Below are 15,434 nucleotides of genomic sequence, written 5' to 3'. Positions count from 1 at the left end.
TACAGACTTCCGATCATAAGTTGAAGAGAATTTGGAGATTGAATCTTAGGGTTCAAGCTAACTATCACATGTTTGTTTAAATAACTAGTTAAATATGACCTTTTTCATGTTTCTCGTATAAGATCTTAGGCGACAATAATCATCGCTCTTCGTAACTACTATATTCATTCCGCTATTTTATCATGGCTACCTCACTGCCACTCTTTTGTTATGTACGGCAGATATGACCACCTGTACTGGAGTCGGTCTCGAATGGCAATGTCAATGGGGCTGACTTGAGATTGTCTTGCTGTGTGGCCAAAGACACGGAGATGGAATACTTTAGGGTTTTGAGTCAACCGAAATCATTCTGCCGCTTGTCAGATACTTCCTCAGTTTACAGATTCTTCCACCTCTTCCTTGATGGGATCAATTCGCAGGGATGTAGCCTTGCCAGTTGACCGGAGGTTCGCCAGTTGGCGAAAATCTGGCTACCATGAACTGAAGATTACTGTAAATCAAGATGCAGACGCCCAGACAACATATACACCAGATACTAAAGCCAGGCTATAGTAGCTCCGTACCTGATGGACAACCTATGAGATGCAGTGAAAGATAGGTAAGATATAACTAGTGGATTGTCCTAACCCTGGAAGGCTCCAGCTATAGGAGGGAATATCATGAATTACCGGCCTGAAACCCTTATACTTGACAAGAAAGGCCCATATTATCAATAAGAACAAAGGGAAGGTGAAAGCGAAGTTGAAAAGCGAGAAAAAGCAAACTAATAGTTCTATTGTCGAATCTTCTTGACTGCTTCCAGAAAAGCACGTGGGTTTCTTCTTACGCCCTCATCATGAGCGACTCGATTCCCTTGCCATTCCTTGAAAATGAATCGGTACCACGCCTTTTTCTTGCCAACCATAGCCTTGACATGGTGCTCGATCACTGCCCAGGACTGACATGTTTCCACTAGCGCAAGTGTAAGGTATTGCAGAGGCTTGACATGAGGCCGGCGGATCCCGATCGGAGTTGTATTGATGTCGTACGTGAGCAGCATTGACCAAGTTTTCATGATCAGCTCTTTGTCGGACATTTTAGCAAGCCTCTGACTGGGGTCAATGTCGAAAATTGATGGATACTCGGCCCCTGTTTCCTTCCACAGGTACTCGGCTTCATGCATAGCCCCAAGTCTGTACGCGGTGATTTCCGTTAGTTCCTGCACCTTCTCTTTAGAATAGCTAGCTCTATTCAAAACCTGCTTCAGACAAGAATGCAAGCCGACGTTCGGAGCGGCATTGTCGGCACCAGGTTGGGAGGCGAAGTATTCTTTGGCAAGATACTGCAAACGTTTGAGCGACCGTCCGCTAGCGCCAGCTAGCTGACTACCTGGCTGGGATGGGGATGGGGGAACCTGGCGCAGGGACTGCCACCTTTCCTTATATGACGTGAGAGGCAAACCGAGACGGACCTGATAACTGGACTCCCATTCATCATTCTCCGCCGAAAAATGAATCTGTTGCGAATTGCCAAGCGTGCCCATTCCCTTCATACAGTCATAAATAGACTTCGCAAGCTGGATGTAGGTGGGGTGCTCCATCCTCTCTTTGATTTCATCCTCGGCATCTACCAGGCAGCGTAGTACTGCGGTGGCTGCCAAGCTGCCACTGGCTCGTCCAATGCTTCCGCTGAGGGGCCACGACAAGGAGCAGTCGTCCGGGCCTGCTGATGCGATTGCTGTTGCGTCGAGCGGCTGCTGATTCATACCGTGGAGCACCAGCCAGCCGCCGGAGTAACATGAGGTGGTGAAGATAGTGACTTGGGAGCTGTTTAGTAGCACTCGGCGTAAGTCTCCTATCTGAAGGATCGACCCTCCGACCTCAACACCATATTTTGTGGTTCCATGACCGAATATTAACAGCACAAGATGCTCTCCGAGGCGGGCTGCTTCGGTAGCTTGCTCTTGAAGGGTATTGAGGTATCGCTCAAGAAGAATGTCTCTCGGCACAACCCGTAGATTTCCAGTACCCAGTATGTCTGGGAGCCTCATGGTATCAAGCACCACCCGACGGTCACCGTTCGAATCCCCATGAAGGTATTCATGGTACTTGGCGACTAGGGTTTCGGGATCTTCACAGGTCAACCAGATTTGATTAGGCGCTAGTGCTCGTACTGTTAGCAGAAAGCAGATGACCGGAGGAACGGAATATACCCACGTCGAGGGAATGTTGGTGATCCGCCATGTCCTTGGGCCTTAGCATAGCAACGCCAAGATGAATTCCTGCATCCAGGGATGCCCAGATGGGCGCAGCGCGAACCGCAGCTAATGAATCAAAGCCTGCTGCTGTCAGATTCTCTGTCGGCGAGAGCCGTCGGCCCAGTATGCCAGCCACGCACGAGGCAATGGGATCTTCTTTCTCGTCCCGGACAGATTTAGCAATCTCGTCCACAGGAAGGTGGGGAAATTGATCGACGAGCTACCACCGCGTTTCCACGAGGGCAGCGACAAGCTATGTCTGATGTCGAATCTTGTCGCTGTTTTGGCCTCCAGTCTGCACAAGAGACGACCCCTGCTCGTCAATGGCAGTATGCAAGATCGTCTGGGCGTCGGCCTTCAACGCCACACCCAATACCACCACGATTCCTCGAGGACAGCGCCGAGCTATGTCGAGGGATCAAGTTCGAACCAAGGAGCTGGTGAATCGGTACAACGTCGGACAACGAGAGAGAATGTAATCCCAGCCCATATTCAACACCCCCGCTGGCGGGGTATTCTGCTGCTCATGGTGAAAGATGAAGAGGCTCCACCGAAGCCTTGATCAGTGACGAGAAACGGGTGGCAGAGGTAGCGTGCCGGTTCCAACGGTGTAAATGGGGCCCCATGGAGCGTGATGAGTTGCTAGCCTCGTGGAAGCCTCGTTATTACCCCTTCGTCGTAGGAGACTCGATTTCCCCCACTCACGTCGCAAATGGAAAGGGGGTTGGGGGTAGGGTAGGAGTAGCGCACCCGGTGGGGCACCATGGAGTTGTTGTACAGTCTCGTACGGTGGGTATGAGAAGTCGGGCCTATGGTTTGGGGCCCGGAGACATCAGGGATCTTGGCCATGAAATTCTTCGTCTCGCATGAGTGTTTTTCGTAGCTCAGAACGAGAAACTTTTCTTCAAGCCAGCAGTCGCCTTCACCTGGGGCTGCATCATCTTCCATCCACCTGGGGCTGCATCATCTTCCATCCACCTGGGGCTGCATCATCCCCCAGGATGTGAATGAGACGAGGTTTGGTAGTTGAGTATGTGGCTTGGGTATGCGAGAGAGCGCGGAGGCCGCAGGATGTCGATTGGAGAGGGAGTAGCTAATTGTAGCCGCCGTAGGAGGCTCCAGATCCGCCCGTGGAGCGTCGACGATGTGCTCGATGGGCAGCTTCCCTTCTGACGGAGAACTCTTCGATTGCCCTTGGAACAGGCCTGACCGAATCGAAGGCCCAGTCTGAAGCCGGTGTCTTGAGCTGGGGCTGGGTAAGGCTGGATGACGTGGGTTTCCAAACCCAGTGTTATCTTCTCGCGCTTCCAACGCGCGACGGACATGTCGCTGTCTGTGCAACGACTGACGACGGGACTCATTTGTCATGACAGGTCTGCGTGAGTACCGTCAATCAAAAACTCTTCCACCATCGATGATTTCGATCACAGTGGCCTCGATGAGAGGATTGGAGGGAGCGGGAAGAGGAAGAAACAAGAATGGGCCACTAGATGCAGGAGAGCTCTGATACCAGTCAGTCTCACTCTCATTCTGGGATGAGGCAGATAGGTAACTCACCTAGCGCAGGAGTATTTTGAAGGCTGAGAGAAGGGAAAGAAGAAGGAAGAGATGTGGGTGAAGAGCCTTATATAATTATGAAGTGCATTTGATGGAATGAGCATCCTGAGAGAAGTGGGAGAAGGAAGAAGAGAAGTAGAAGACGGAGAGCTTGATATAGACTCCCACTTCTGTAAACGATGCAAACGTGAATAGCAAACAGGCTGTTTGCTAGTTCGTCATATGATGATAATGGAACAGGTAGAAGTCCGATATAAACCAGCCATCTTCGCTCGGGCTAGCGGCATTACCTATGTCTGTTGTGCCAAGCAGGGCTAGGATGCGATGACGCGGGGGAACGTCTGGGAGACAATGCGTTAGGAACTCACGACCAACGAAGTCATGTTGGGTCCCGGTTTGGCGGCCTATAACATGGAAATCGGGAAAGTCAGCCGGGCGGATGGTGGTAGCCATGGCGAAGCATACAGCCCAAGATCTGGAGTCGTGGGGAACTACTTGGTGGGATTGAAATGAAAAACGGTGATTGGGTGCAGTCAAAGCTCGGGGTGGGGAATGGGATGGAAGGAGGAAGGGATCTGGAAGCCTAAGAGCCTGGAGGTCACACCCGACCTGCCGACTGGTACACTAACCGGCCCTTAGTTACGAACTTTTACCAAAATTACAGAGCCTCGCACAGGCGAGCGTCTGTAATTTTGGGAAGAAGTGTAAGGGCCGGTTAGTTACTACGGTTAAGAATTAAAAGACGCCAGATCACGTGATGTCAAGCGGGCAGTCACCGGCCACCGCCTAAGCCCAAACAGGGGAATTTGTTTCCCCACCATAGCTCTCAGTCACGTCGCTGACTGGAAAACCACATCTCTACGTCTATCTCATAGTCGGATGTTGGCTGTCTGCATCGTATTAACAATTTAACTTCGCTTGTGGGACAGGCACATGCCGTCCCAGTACCTCTGACGAGATGCTCCGGGATTCTGATATAGATTTTCTGAATGGGCATCTAGCATCCATATCGCAAGAACAGCAGAAACACCATGACAACTTACAGGATCTCTTGAGTCAATTCAAGAACTTATTGGACGACTACAGTTCACTCAAGAGCGACTATGAGGAGGTCAAAGAAGGTCGGGAGAAGTACAAAAGACAAGCCCGCGGCCAGGTACGAGTCTAGAGGAAAACCCAAGAGCTGCAAAACTGACGATTTCCTAGGACCGTAACCCCTTTGTTCTTGTGCTCATAGACGGGGATGGATATTTGGTGGGACTTGTTCAACCTTATGTTCTATCGATTGATTGATTCAGCTAACGAACCGCTCAGTTCAAAGAACATTTCCTGAAGCACGGAAGCGAAGGAGGCATTAATGCAGCCCGCGAGCTGAGTGACTCTATCAAAGAGCTTATGCATTCGACCATGGGAATGCAGGCAGAACAGTGTCGCATCATGGTTCGTGTTTATGCAAACGTCCTTGGTTTATCAAAGGTTCTTGCTCGAGCTGGGCTTATGGGCCACGAGGCTCGATCTATGGCACCCTTCACTTCATCTTTCACCCGTGCTCAGGAGCTTTTTGACTATGTCGATGCTGCAGAGAAGAAAGAAGGCAGTGATTTCAAAATTAGAGGTAACGAGCATACCATCAATAATTCTGTCCTTTTACTGATCCATGTTCTGCAATCAAGAAATGTTCCGTCTCTTCGTGGACTCTAACCAATGCCGCCACATATATTTCGCTGGCTGCCATGACACTGGATACGGATCTCTGTTGACGCCCTATAGAGGCAGGAGTGACCGTATTACACTCATCAAAGCTTCTGGGTTCCATCGTGAATTCGAGGACTTGGATCTTCCTATCAAGGAATTGCCTTCAGTCTTTATGTCTAAACCTCTAACTAGCGGCAAGCCGTCCACAGGCCCAGCTGGTTTGTCGTCTATCAAGACAAATGGTGGAAATGGCACACATCATGTTTCTAATGGTTCGAATGGTGCAAATTCCGTTAAACCAGTTTGCAAGCACTTCCAAAAGGTATAGAGTGGTCACCGCAGGATGCTATTGCGAGTGAATGATTGACTGACACCAACTCAGGGGATTTGCAGGTTTGGTAACACTTGTATTAAACAACACATCATGCCGAATCAGTCCTTGAGTCGCCAATCATCGCCTCAAAGCCTGGATAATTCACCTAAACAGCTGTGGTCTTCCCCTACCGTTGTCGGTCGCTCAGAGGAATACCTTCGATCCATGCTGCCGATGCCGAGCATCAAAACTGAGGAATTCATTCCTGTCAACAAAGACGGAGATCGTATCGATCCATACTGTCCTCAACCGTCGCCCGAGGCTTTCCGAGAATACGAGGATCGGGCAAAAGAGCACAAAGTCTGCAATAGCTATCATCTCTCGGGAGAATGCGGTGACATGAGCTGTCTCTATGACCACAGCGATGTCTCCAACACCATCATTGATGTTCTTCGTTACATGCTCCTACAGCATCCCTGCAGCCGGGCCGGCGCTTGCCGATCAATCAAATGCTACATGGGTCACCTGTGTCAGAAGGCAGGCTGTAAGGCCGTCAAGAGCTGGCACTGCCGATTCAATCAGAATGCACACCTCCTTGATCTTAAAACAGCGCGATGGGATGTGCCAAGCGACCAGAGTGAGATTGATCAGTGGTCTGTTAGCGACATTTCCATTGGGACAAAGTCGCCTCAGTTTACTTTCTGATTGCTCGCGACCTGTGGGATACTGAGCTCTGGAAAATGTTCATAGAGAATTTCCCTGCCGGGATGTGTCTGTCTGCGAGAGAAGCCTGTAGTTGTAAGGACAGGTGCTCGACGAAAGATTGGGTGCATGGTTAAAGATGGAAGTACGGACTTCAAATGGTCATCTCATGGACTACTTCGTGGAGAAGTAGCTAAACATATTATACTTATATCATCTAACCCCCTCCGTAACCGCAGTTGCTTTTGGTGGTCTGTTGGCACAAAATGTTCCCATCCGGGCCCGCCCCCGGATTGCGTATGCGCCTACCGCGCCCGGCCCACAGTTCCGGTCTACGCCCGTCGGCCCCAAAACTGTGTGATTTCCACTTGCCACATTTTCCCTGCTCTGATTAACTTGACAATTTCCAGATCGACTAAGGCTTGGCTTAATGTGAACCTGAGCTGAGCTGAATGTCGTCAAGGCAGTGAAAGTCCAGACTCCAAGCCAGTCCTGAAAGTAAGCAAACAATAACAGGCTCAGTTAACTACTTCACAGTTATAAGTAATAAAAACGATAGACACCCGGGCCTGCGGCCCGCCATTTGTTCCAGTCATACCTAGAAATTCACTTGCAATAAAATTCTTCAAGCTGCTTCCCTCGAGTTCAGGCAATTCATCGATCCGAAAATTGTTGAGAGCAGTTGCGGACCCTCCAAATAATGCAACCAACTCTAAGTGTTTCGGAGAGAAGAGGTCGACCATCACTGCACCACTGCAGCCATGCGGATGTTCCTGCCCTGGTGAAGTTGTCTGTGTAGTTTCCCTTTGTTGTTGCCCTAATCGCTCTGTTTCCATGCGCCTACATTGTATAGCTTGATGTTTACTCGATCAATCTATAGATGTTCCTACGCTGAAGATGCCGCAGTTCCCTGTTTCCTTGCCCTAATTACTTCGTGACCATGGCCACCCGTGTGTCACACCTTGTATAGCTTCATCGCTACTCAACCATGTATTGTAGATGCGTTTGCCTTGACGAGGTCGTAATTTCCTTGTCCTAATCACTCATGCATGTCGTTTCCATGGCCACCCTCACATCTACGTTGTACCTATGGCTTCACCATTACCCAACCATGTAGATGTTCCTGCCCTGTCGAAGTCGTAGTTTCCTTGCCCTAATGACTCCTCCATGGCGGTTCCATGGAACTTCAGTTTGTTGTCACTTCCTGTTTACTTGCTCGTTGCCATGGACTGTCCCAAGCAATACTTATTCCCGCCCTTTCGTCTGAATCTCTGCTTTCTTTTCTCCTTTCTCCTCTCTCCACTGCCACTGGCTATTTTCATTTGCACTGCAATTGATTATCACGTTCACGATGAACTCCTCTTTTCCTCCCGTTTTTCCTCCCCCCGTCTCTCTTCCTCCCCCCGTTGTTCCTCCCCTCTTCTCTCTCCCTCCCCCCTTCTCTCTTCCTCCCTCCGTCTCTCTTCCGCCCGCCGCCTCTCTTCCTCCCGTTTTTCCTCCGCCCGTCTCTCTTCCTCCCCCTCTTCTTTCGTCCGCCCCCCTCCCCTGAAGTCTTGTCTGATCCGCGTGGATGAGGACCTGGAGGAGCTCCCATCTGACGAGCCCTTCGTCCGGAAGTCTGTGCACTTCCCGAATGATGCGGACCTCGAGCAGGTGAGACTCATTCCAGCCAGGGATGTCTCTCCACCTTGTTCGAGTGAGGTCACCTCGCTCGACAAGGCGGAGGCTGAAGACATCGGCGCATTCGACATGAGTGCGCTCCTGGAAGTCTTGTCAGAACTCGATGGATCGACCGATACGCCGCCCCCAACGCCCGTCCACAAGCCCTTGGAAGTGCCAGTCACATTCAATCCTCCACCAGAGGATGGAGGTTCACGCGTGGTCGTCCAGACACGCGGCCAGGTTGGGCCACAGGCCCACTCCTGGATCAACCACCTCTGCTGGGGGTTGTTTGTACTGGCATTCATCGTACCAAGGCTTGCGCCAGCCTTGCTCGCCGGACTCGCGTTCCTCTTTATTGTTGGGGCATGTACCAGATCCTGATGGGTCGGCACACCATCCACAGAGGTAAGTCAAGACTTCATTCTTCTCTTCTCTTTTGTTCCTGTTTTGTTTTGTTCTTGTCCCGAGGCTTTTGCCGTTTGCTTTTCCTCGAAAACTCACAAAACCCCAAAAAAATCTCATTTCGTGCTTGTTGTCGTTGCGTTTCGTTCTTGATCCGAGGCTTTTGCCGTTTGCTTTGCGTTTTGCCGTTTAGTTTTACCCTTTAGTTTTACCCTTCAATATACTTACCCTTTACTTTTATCCTTTACTTTTACCCTTTACCCTTTCTCTTCTCTAGGTATAGGCCGAAGGCGAGCGTTTCTGTCTGTGATCGTGCGGAAGGCAGCAGAACGCGTGGTGGCCTGATTGTGTGGCGACGGGGGGTAAGTCTCCCCTTGGACTCGAATGCTTCTGTGAGCTGACTGGAATGAACTACAGGTGGCTGGTGGGTGTCGCCGCCGCGGGTCGTACCGATCGAACGTCTCTGTCTGTGAACATGCGGAAGGCAACAGAGCGTGGGGAGGCTCAATTGGATGGCCACGGGGGTACGCATCTTTCCTACATCTGATGCCTCTGTGCGCTGACATGAGAATCAATCGTAGGTGGCTGGTGGGCATTGTCGCCGCGACTCCGGTCGGTCAAATGTCTCTGTCTGTGAACGCGCGGAAGGCAGCAGGACATGTGGTGGCTCAATTGGTTGACGACGGGGGTAAGTATCTTTCCTATATCTGTGAGCTGACATGGGAATCTAGCATAGGTGGCCGGCAGGTACCGTCATCACATCTCGAATCGATCGTATGTCTCTGTTTGTGAACGTGCGGAAGGCAGACAGAGTCGTGTGGTGTTTCCCCCAACCATGTGAGTATGACTCCGTTCCTCTGTACATCACTTCGGCATGCTGACCACGCAAGATTACGGGGCAGATACGTGCGTTCCATACAGTGCGAGGAAGATGGAGAAGAGAGGGTGGGACTGAGCTGAGGGAGGTGGTCGTATCTGTGCTTCAACATGTACAACAGAAATGGAAAAGTCCTTTTCGATGTGTTAGGTAATCGTCTCTCACTGTAAATGATTGTATTATATTAGATAGAGTAGCTCGTGTACAGACAGTACAGTGCCTTCCTAAGCAAAATATCAACAACAATATTCTGTCCAGTTACCGAGCTCTCCACCAACTGGCAAGCTCCAGCCAACTGGTGAGGCTTCCGCCAACTGGCAAGACTATAGTTATCCTTACGAATTGCCTTGATGATCCCACTGCGACACGACAACGCCAGCCACGGAATGCACATGTTTGACCTGTAGCGGCCGGAGGACAGCTTATCATATGGAATAAACCGCCGGTACCATGGATATCGATCTTGCGTAACAGAACAGGGCAGGGTAGAGTCTCGACCCACCCTTTTTTGTATTAAAAGGGCCCTTAAACTGCTTCATCATTAATATTTCTTATTCAAAGGACTATGGTGCTATAGTAATATCATATATACGAGACTTTGTCGACCCTCGCAGTGGACGATCAAAGTCGGACGGACGGAAGGGTCTAAGCGGTTTACTTGAAATTCCATCAAGCGCCAGCGGCCATGTACTTGTGAAGTACCGGATGGCGTGAACTGTAGTGCAGATCTCCACATTGATATAGGCCCTGTACTTACGGCTCAAGAATGGATTGCAGGGAATAACCCACTCCTTCCCGACATGGATCTGCTGGCCCCAGATAATGGGATCTGGTTGGGTGAACGAAACACCCTCACGCCGTTGGTAGAGGGGATACCCGTCCTCGAAAACGGTCGTCGCGACCTGCAAATTGATAGGTTGCTTCTAGTTGGTTGTAGTTGGTGGCCAATCTGACGAATGCAAGTGAACAGTCTCGAAATTATGCACGTTGCCACATGCACGAGAGGACTGACTAGAATATCACGCGAACATGCATTCTGAGAATCACCAACGGCTTCAACACAGATAGGTCGTATTAACCGTTGACAACCATCCCTACCTATCGTCTATATTGGGTTCGATAATTCGCATCAGGCAAGACCGACACTGTTGGGTGCCCGACACTGATGATCTATACCTACGTAATCCCAACCAGTCCCCGGAGCCAGTTCCGATACCATTTGCCAGGTCTTCTCATTTAATTCAATCCCCATGAGCTGCATCCGACGAGGCCGAAGGACTGGAGCCAAATGTCCACCCATTCGACGAGCCCAAGTCATGCTCCTGGCAGTACATCGTCGCCTGTCCCGGCGCGAAAGGAGCAGCCATTATCGCCCCAGTCCTCTACTTCGATTCTACAGGCTTCGCCATCATCTCCCAATCCGCCGATCTCTAGATTGACTGTATTTTCAAACGCAGCTGCTCAGTCAACTGCCACCTCGAAACATACCCTACGGCATGGAACCACCTCTCAGTCTCATACTTCACCCGACGAACCCTCTGGTCCCGTGGCTAACCGCACGTCGCAATCTGCATCAACGAGAACATAAAATTAGTGCATGACCACACATACCGCATCCCCGGATATAAATTCGATTATGCCTTTGACCATCTCTTCCAACTAGACGAGTCCTCAACATAGGCGGCGTAACCTGCGCGGCCTGTATCTGCCTTGGCCACACGCCGGACCGCGGCGGCTACAAACTCGGCAGCAATATCTTCATCGATAACAGTGTGTTCAATCTGGATGTCGCAGATGAGGACCAGTCGGATATACTTATGTGCTGGATGTACAATTGGACGGCATAGAAAATTTATACCTAGAGTTCCATCATTGTGCATGCTTATTAGTATCTTCCTCTGCGACTACTACATAATGGCCTGTAAACCACACACAAGGTCAACAATTTTACTCTATATCTCTGCTTTTATTGTACAATTCATCTGAGAACTTCCACTCAGATGACAACGGTCCTCACTACCCTCACTTCTTCCCCTGAACCTTCAAGTAGGCCTCCCGGACTTCCTCCCGAGTCCCCATCAGCTGAAGCCATTTCCAAATCAGAGGATACTTCTCCAGCGAAATGCCAGCAAACTCATACATCCGCACCCAAGCCTCAAAATGATAATCAACAGCAGTAACGCGACTAGGCAGAACACTCTCGCCACCAGTCTTCTTCAATTGTCCCTCAAGCACATCAAAACACCGATAACTCTGCGCCGTGTATCTCTGCAACGCATCCTCATTCTTCTGAGGACTGAAATGCCTGTAAACCCATAATCAGCCTTCCATCTCTACTACCCAAATCCAAGGCAAAAGAAGAACAAACCGAAACCAATTCGTCTGCCCCATCATCGGCCCAAGCGTCGACAACAGGAAATACTCCCATTTCTCAAAATCCACCAAATCCTGCGCCGAATCCCCAGACGGACCAATCGTATTGCCCTTGTCATACACGCGGCGGATGTAGTTCATGCACGCTCCGGATTCCCAGGCTACGACGCCGGTGTTCGGGTCTTCGATGGCGGGCACGCGGCCGTTCTCATTTATCTTTAGGAATTTGGCCCCCTTGAGACCTTTTTCGGGATCGTCGCTGAACTCCCATTGCTTCACTTTGAAGGGGACGTGGAGGGCTTCCAGGGCCATGGCTACCTTGACGGGGTTGGGACCCGTTTCGTGGGCGTGAAGGGTAAGGGGTTTTAGATGTGCGGCCATTGTGTAAATTGAAATTGGTGGTCTGTCTGTTGGACTTGGGGATGCTGGAGGGAGGTATAGTCCTCGGTCTCGGTGGCTCGGAGGGCGTTGGAGGATGGCCAGATGAGATCGCCATGATGTAATTTCATGGATGGCGACTCTTGATGTGGAAAGTGATGGCGCTGAGGATGGTATATGCTGCTGTGACTGTCAGGTGGGCCAGCCAGCTAGTGCGAATGTAGTACCTACCTACTAGTTTCTGTTCCAACGCTCGTCACTATGTCCCTTCCTTCAGGTCTGCCCAGAGGCCTGAATCATATCAAAAGGGTTTGCAGTACTACCCTTGACTAGCCCCCAAATTGAGACATTGATGAACCAGCGTGACCGGTAAGTGTCCCTCGTACAGCTAAATTCTTCTGCAACAATCTCTGCTCTTCCTCGGGAATGACCAAGCCGCCTCTCGCTCTTTGGCAACATCCACATCGAAGGGTACAATGTCCAACTCCGAGCTTGCGGGTTTGGTCAATGTTGCGATTAAGACAGCAGCCACAACTCCGAGCACAGCAACCCCCCCGACTAGCGCAATCCTTGACAAGTCTTTTGTGCATATACCATCTCAGATGGGACCTTCATAGATCAAATGCCCTGGATAGAAACCCCGCCTGCAGAGAAGTTCGGTAATACAACCATCTTTGGCCGAGGAAGTGGTATCTGATGTTCAACACACGCAGTCTTTCTTTCGCCTTTTCGCTCGAGCTATCGGCTCCCTGTCTGATGGATATCTCTTCTTGAACCACTTCGCGAAGTTCTTGTTCCACGTCGAGAAGTTTAGGCGAGTCATCAACACGGTGGCAGCAGAAGTGGAAGAATTTATCAAAACGGTATCGCTGGAAAACATAAAAGTCCCCGGACTTTGCTTTTCGGGCTTCGGAGGTGGTCATCTCCTTGATCAAGTCTGGTTGTAATCGTGGTCGATTACTGTTCCTCTTTAGGCTGGCAGAAAAAAAACGGCATTCTTCTTGTTTGAAGGTGTTGATAAATATTGTACTGCCATATTCGAAATCAGATTCCCCTTCGTCCACTCAGAAAATAATTCTCTAACCCTATCCTAAGATGCACTAGTCGATATTCGGACTAGCTGCAGATCCTGGCTTGCCAGAAATAGACCTTTGTTTTTACATGACGTAAGATACGGTAATTTCCAGGTATCGCCTTAGAGGCAGCAACCTCGATGCCCTTCCAAGAAGATGTGCCTGCGTCCACTAAGTTCTGTCAACATCTATTCACTCACTGCCTTCTAATTGGGACCCATCGAAGTTGACTGACAACCAGAGCAATTACACATGGAGGCAAGCTACGCATTGAAGTCCTCACTTCCACGGGATCAACTTCCAGTGTTATTGTCTCCCAACCTTGCCACTTCTCTGGCTAGGGAAATACTGAATACAGTCGGAAGGTTTTCAGTGTCCCAGCAGTTAAGACTCCCGTCCTTGGAACTCCACACGTCCTTGGATTCCGGTGCAGAATGAGGCATCATTCTGCTTGCGAACAAAATGTTTTCTTACAGGCCTTGACTGTTGAAAAGGTGCGCTCGATATTAATGGAATATTTGGATGGCATAACACTGTGAGACACTGATAATATTCACAATACAGTCCTCTCGTCTTCTTCTTGAGTCATTTTAATTATCCAGCCTGACACCTCTGCACATGCTTCTGCTGGTTGCTTCTTGTACTTTAAAAGAAACCCCTGAGCCTCCGCCAAACTGAGGCGTCGTTCGGGGAATTTTGCCGCAAACTGAGCTGCGAGGTCCTCCAAGGCCACCGGATCCCCTTTTTCATCCGACGCATCCATCTTCTCCCCAATCATATCGCTGAACATGCTCAAAAACAACCCGTGGAGCTCTTCTCGTGATGGCAACTCAAACTGGATATGCAAATCCACCCTACCAGGCCGAACTAGGGCGCGGTCCAACACGTGTGGCGCATTGGTTGTCATGATCAAGATCCGTCCCTCGTGCGACGAGACTCCGTCAATCGCGTTCAGCAGTACTGAAAGAGAAATCACCGACGAGCCCGCTGAGGGAGGGCCACTGGTGCCTGTCGCAGGTTGGGACGTTCCTACGGGGAGATGGGTTCTCGCCACCGTCACTCCCGCGACATCAATATCCTCCAACAAGACGACGCACTGCGATGGCACCTCAGCAAACAACCGCAGGAACTGGGACTCGGTCATGGTCGAATCCCCCAGACTGAGGACGTATATGTCCAGTCCGAAGGCCCCGGCGATGGCCGATGCGAGACTGGTCTTGCCGGTCCCCGGGGGCCCCGAGAATAGATATCCACGACGATAGGGTATGCCATGGTTGGAATACCACTGCTTCATGCGGGGATGCAGATACTCGCGAATATCGCCGAGGATGGTCTGCTTCTTGTGCTCGTCTAGAATGACCGTCGCGAGATTGCGTCGCGGCCGAGAGGTGACGCGGGTCCAGCGGACCAGGTCGCGCGAGTTGGCGAGAGCGCGGTACACGGTCACGTTGGACAGGGACACTTTACGACTGTACAGAGTGGCCTCGGACAGGAAGGCGTGCAGGGTGGAGAGGGACAGACTGAAACATTGGAGCTTCAGTGGCAATGGGTCGTCATCCGGCATTGTATGGGGCGTGCGCCCGGTCCTGGGCGCGGAATGCGTGAAGTTGATCCATTTGCGGTTGTATACGAATAATCGCGAGCCTTGGAAGGGCTTCAGTTGGATGGACTGGCTGGGGTCGACGAATTGGGTGCCAGACAATTTCAGGTTGCTATTCGAACTGGCGGCAGTAGAAGGGTTCGTAATGCTTTCAGCCTGATTCGACGTGGCTGCAATGACTGATCGGAAATTCTGATGCTGGAAAACGTGGTGGTTCATCCAGAGGAGCACATCATCATAGAGCGTGTCCTCGCTACTGATGTAGACGGTCGTCAAGCAGAGTTTCTCAGCGTATCCATACAGCAGAGTCCATATGGGGCGGGCCGATGCCACCACTGCAACTAATGCAAGGCCCAGGTTCAGGGGGGCGATCGCGTTTCCATTTAAGGGTTTATGTAGCAAGGCCATGGCCGACATGGTTAGGAAATGTTGCCAGGTATCCTCGCAGATTCTTGATTAGGCCTCGGACCGGTTTTGCAGCAAGATGGGACCCTAGACAGCAGTTTTTCTATTAAAATAGACGGGGGTTGATGCCCGTAAAATTATGTGCTTGGCTCCCAGAGGAT

At 50.7% G+C, this 15,434-nt stretch overlaps 7 protein-coding genes across 7 annotated transcripts; 2 read left to right on the top strand and 5 right to left on the bottom strand.

Annotated features, from left to right (window-relative positions):
• Positions 1 to 772: 772 nt before the first annotated feature.
• Positions 773 to 4,246, bottom strand: N7515_009223 (uncharacterized protein; the record flags this gene model as incomplete). Its single annotated transcript, XM_056669967.1, has 3 exons — positions 773 to 2,151; positions 2,192 to 2,232; positions 4,053 to 4,246. 3 exons carry the CDS (start codon positions 4,244 to 4,246, stop codon positions 773 to 775), a joined length of 1,614 nt encoding a protein of 537 aa, XP_056517766.1.
• A 505-nt stretch (positions 4,247 to 4,751) lies between these two features.
• On the top strand, positions 4,752 to 6,506 carry N7515_009222 (Zinc finger CCCH-type; the record flags this gene model as incomplete). The annotated part of the gene is made up of 5 exons (XM_056669966.1): positions 4,752 to 4,949; positions 5,000 to 5,047; positions 5,108 to 5,408; positions 5,467 to 5,810; positions 5,871 to 6,506. The coding sequence occupies 5 exons, from the start codon at positions 4,752 to 4,754 to the stop codon at positions 6,504 to 6,506; spliced, it is 1,527 nt and encodes a 508-aa protein (XP_056517765.1).
• Positions 6,507 to 7,727: 1,221 nt separating this feature from the next.
• Positions 7,728 to 8,546, top strand: N7515_009221 (uncharacterized protein; the record flags this gene model as incomplete). Its single annotated transcript, XM_056669965.1, has 1 exon — positions 7,728 to 8,546. One exon carries the CDS (start codon positions 7,728 to 7,730, stop codon positions 8,544 to 8,546), a length of 819 nt encoding a protein of 272 aa, XP_056517764.1.
• A 2,532-nt stretch (positions 8,547 to 11,078) lies between these two features.
• Positions 11,079 to 11,324, bottom strand: N7515_009220 (uncharacterized protein; the record flags this gene model as incomplete). The annotated part of the gene is made up of 2 exons (XM_056669964.1): positions 11,079 to 11,266; positions 11,303 to 11,324. The coding sequence occupies 2 exons, from the start codon at positions 11,322 to 11,324 to the stop codon at positions 11,079 to 11,081; spliced, it is 210 nt and encodes a 69-aa protein (XP_056517763.1).
• Positions 11,325 to 11,466: 142 nt separating this feature from the next.
• Positions 11,467 to 12,198, bottom strand: N7515_009219 (glutathione S-transferase family protein; the record flags this gene model as incomplete). Its single annotated transcript, XM_056669963.1, has 2 exons — positions 11,467 to 11,749; positions 11,813 to 12,198. 2 exons carry the CDS (start codon positions 12,196 to 12,198, stop codon positions 11,467 to 11,469), a joined length of 669 nt encoding a protein of 222 aa, XP_056517762.1.
• A 326-nt stretch (positions 12,199 to 12,524) lies between these two features.
• On the bottom strand, positions 12,525 to 13,118 carry N7515_009218 (uncharacterized protein; the record flags this gene model as incomplete). Its single annotated transcript, XM_056669962.1, has 2 exons — positions 12,525 to 12,804; positions 12,835 to 13,118. 2 exons carry the CDS (start codon positions 13,116 to 13,118, stop codon positions 12,525 to 12,527), a joined length of 564 nt encoding a protein of 187 aa, XP_056517761.1.
• Positions 13,119 to 13,821: 703 nt separating this feature from the next.
• On the bottom strand, positions 13,822 to 15,285 carry N7515_009217 (BCS1 and AAA domain-containing protein; the record flags this gene model as incomplete). The annotated part of the gene is made up of 1 exon (XM_056669961.1): positions 13,822 to 15,285. One exon carries the CDS (start codon positions 15,283 to 15,285, stop codon positions 13,822 to 13,824), a length of 1,464 nt encoding a protein of 487 aa, XP_056517760.1.
• Between the last annotated feature and the right edge of the window lie 149 nt (positions 15,286 to 15,434).

Source organism: Penicillium bovifimosum, assembly GCF_028826915.1.
Source record: "Penicillium bovifimosum strain IBT 22155 chromosome Unknown utg000007l_segment0_segment0, whole genome shotgun sequence".
Lineage (NCBI taxonomy): Eukaryota > Fungi > Ascomycota > Eurotiomycetes > Eurotiales > Aspergillaceae > Penicillium > Penicillium bovifimosum.
This window is presented reverse-complemented; position numbering and strand designations above follow the sequence as displayed.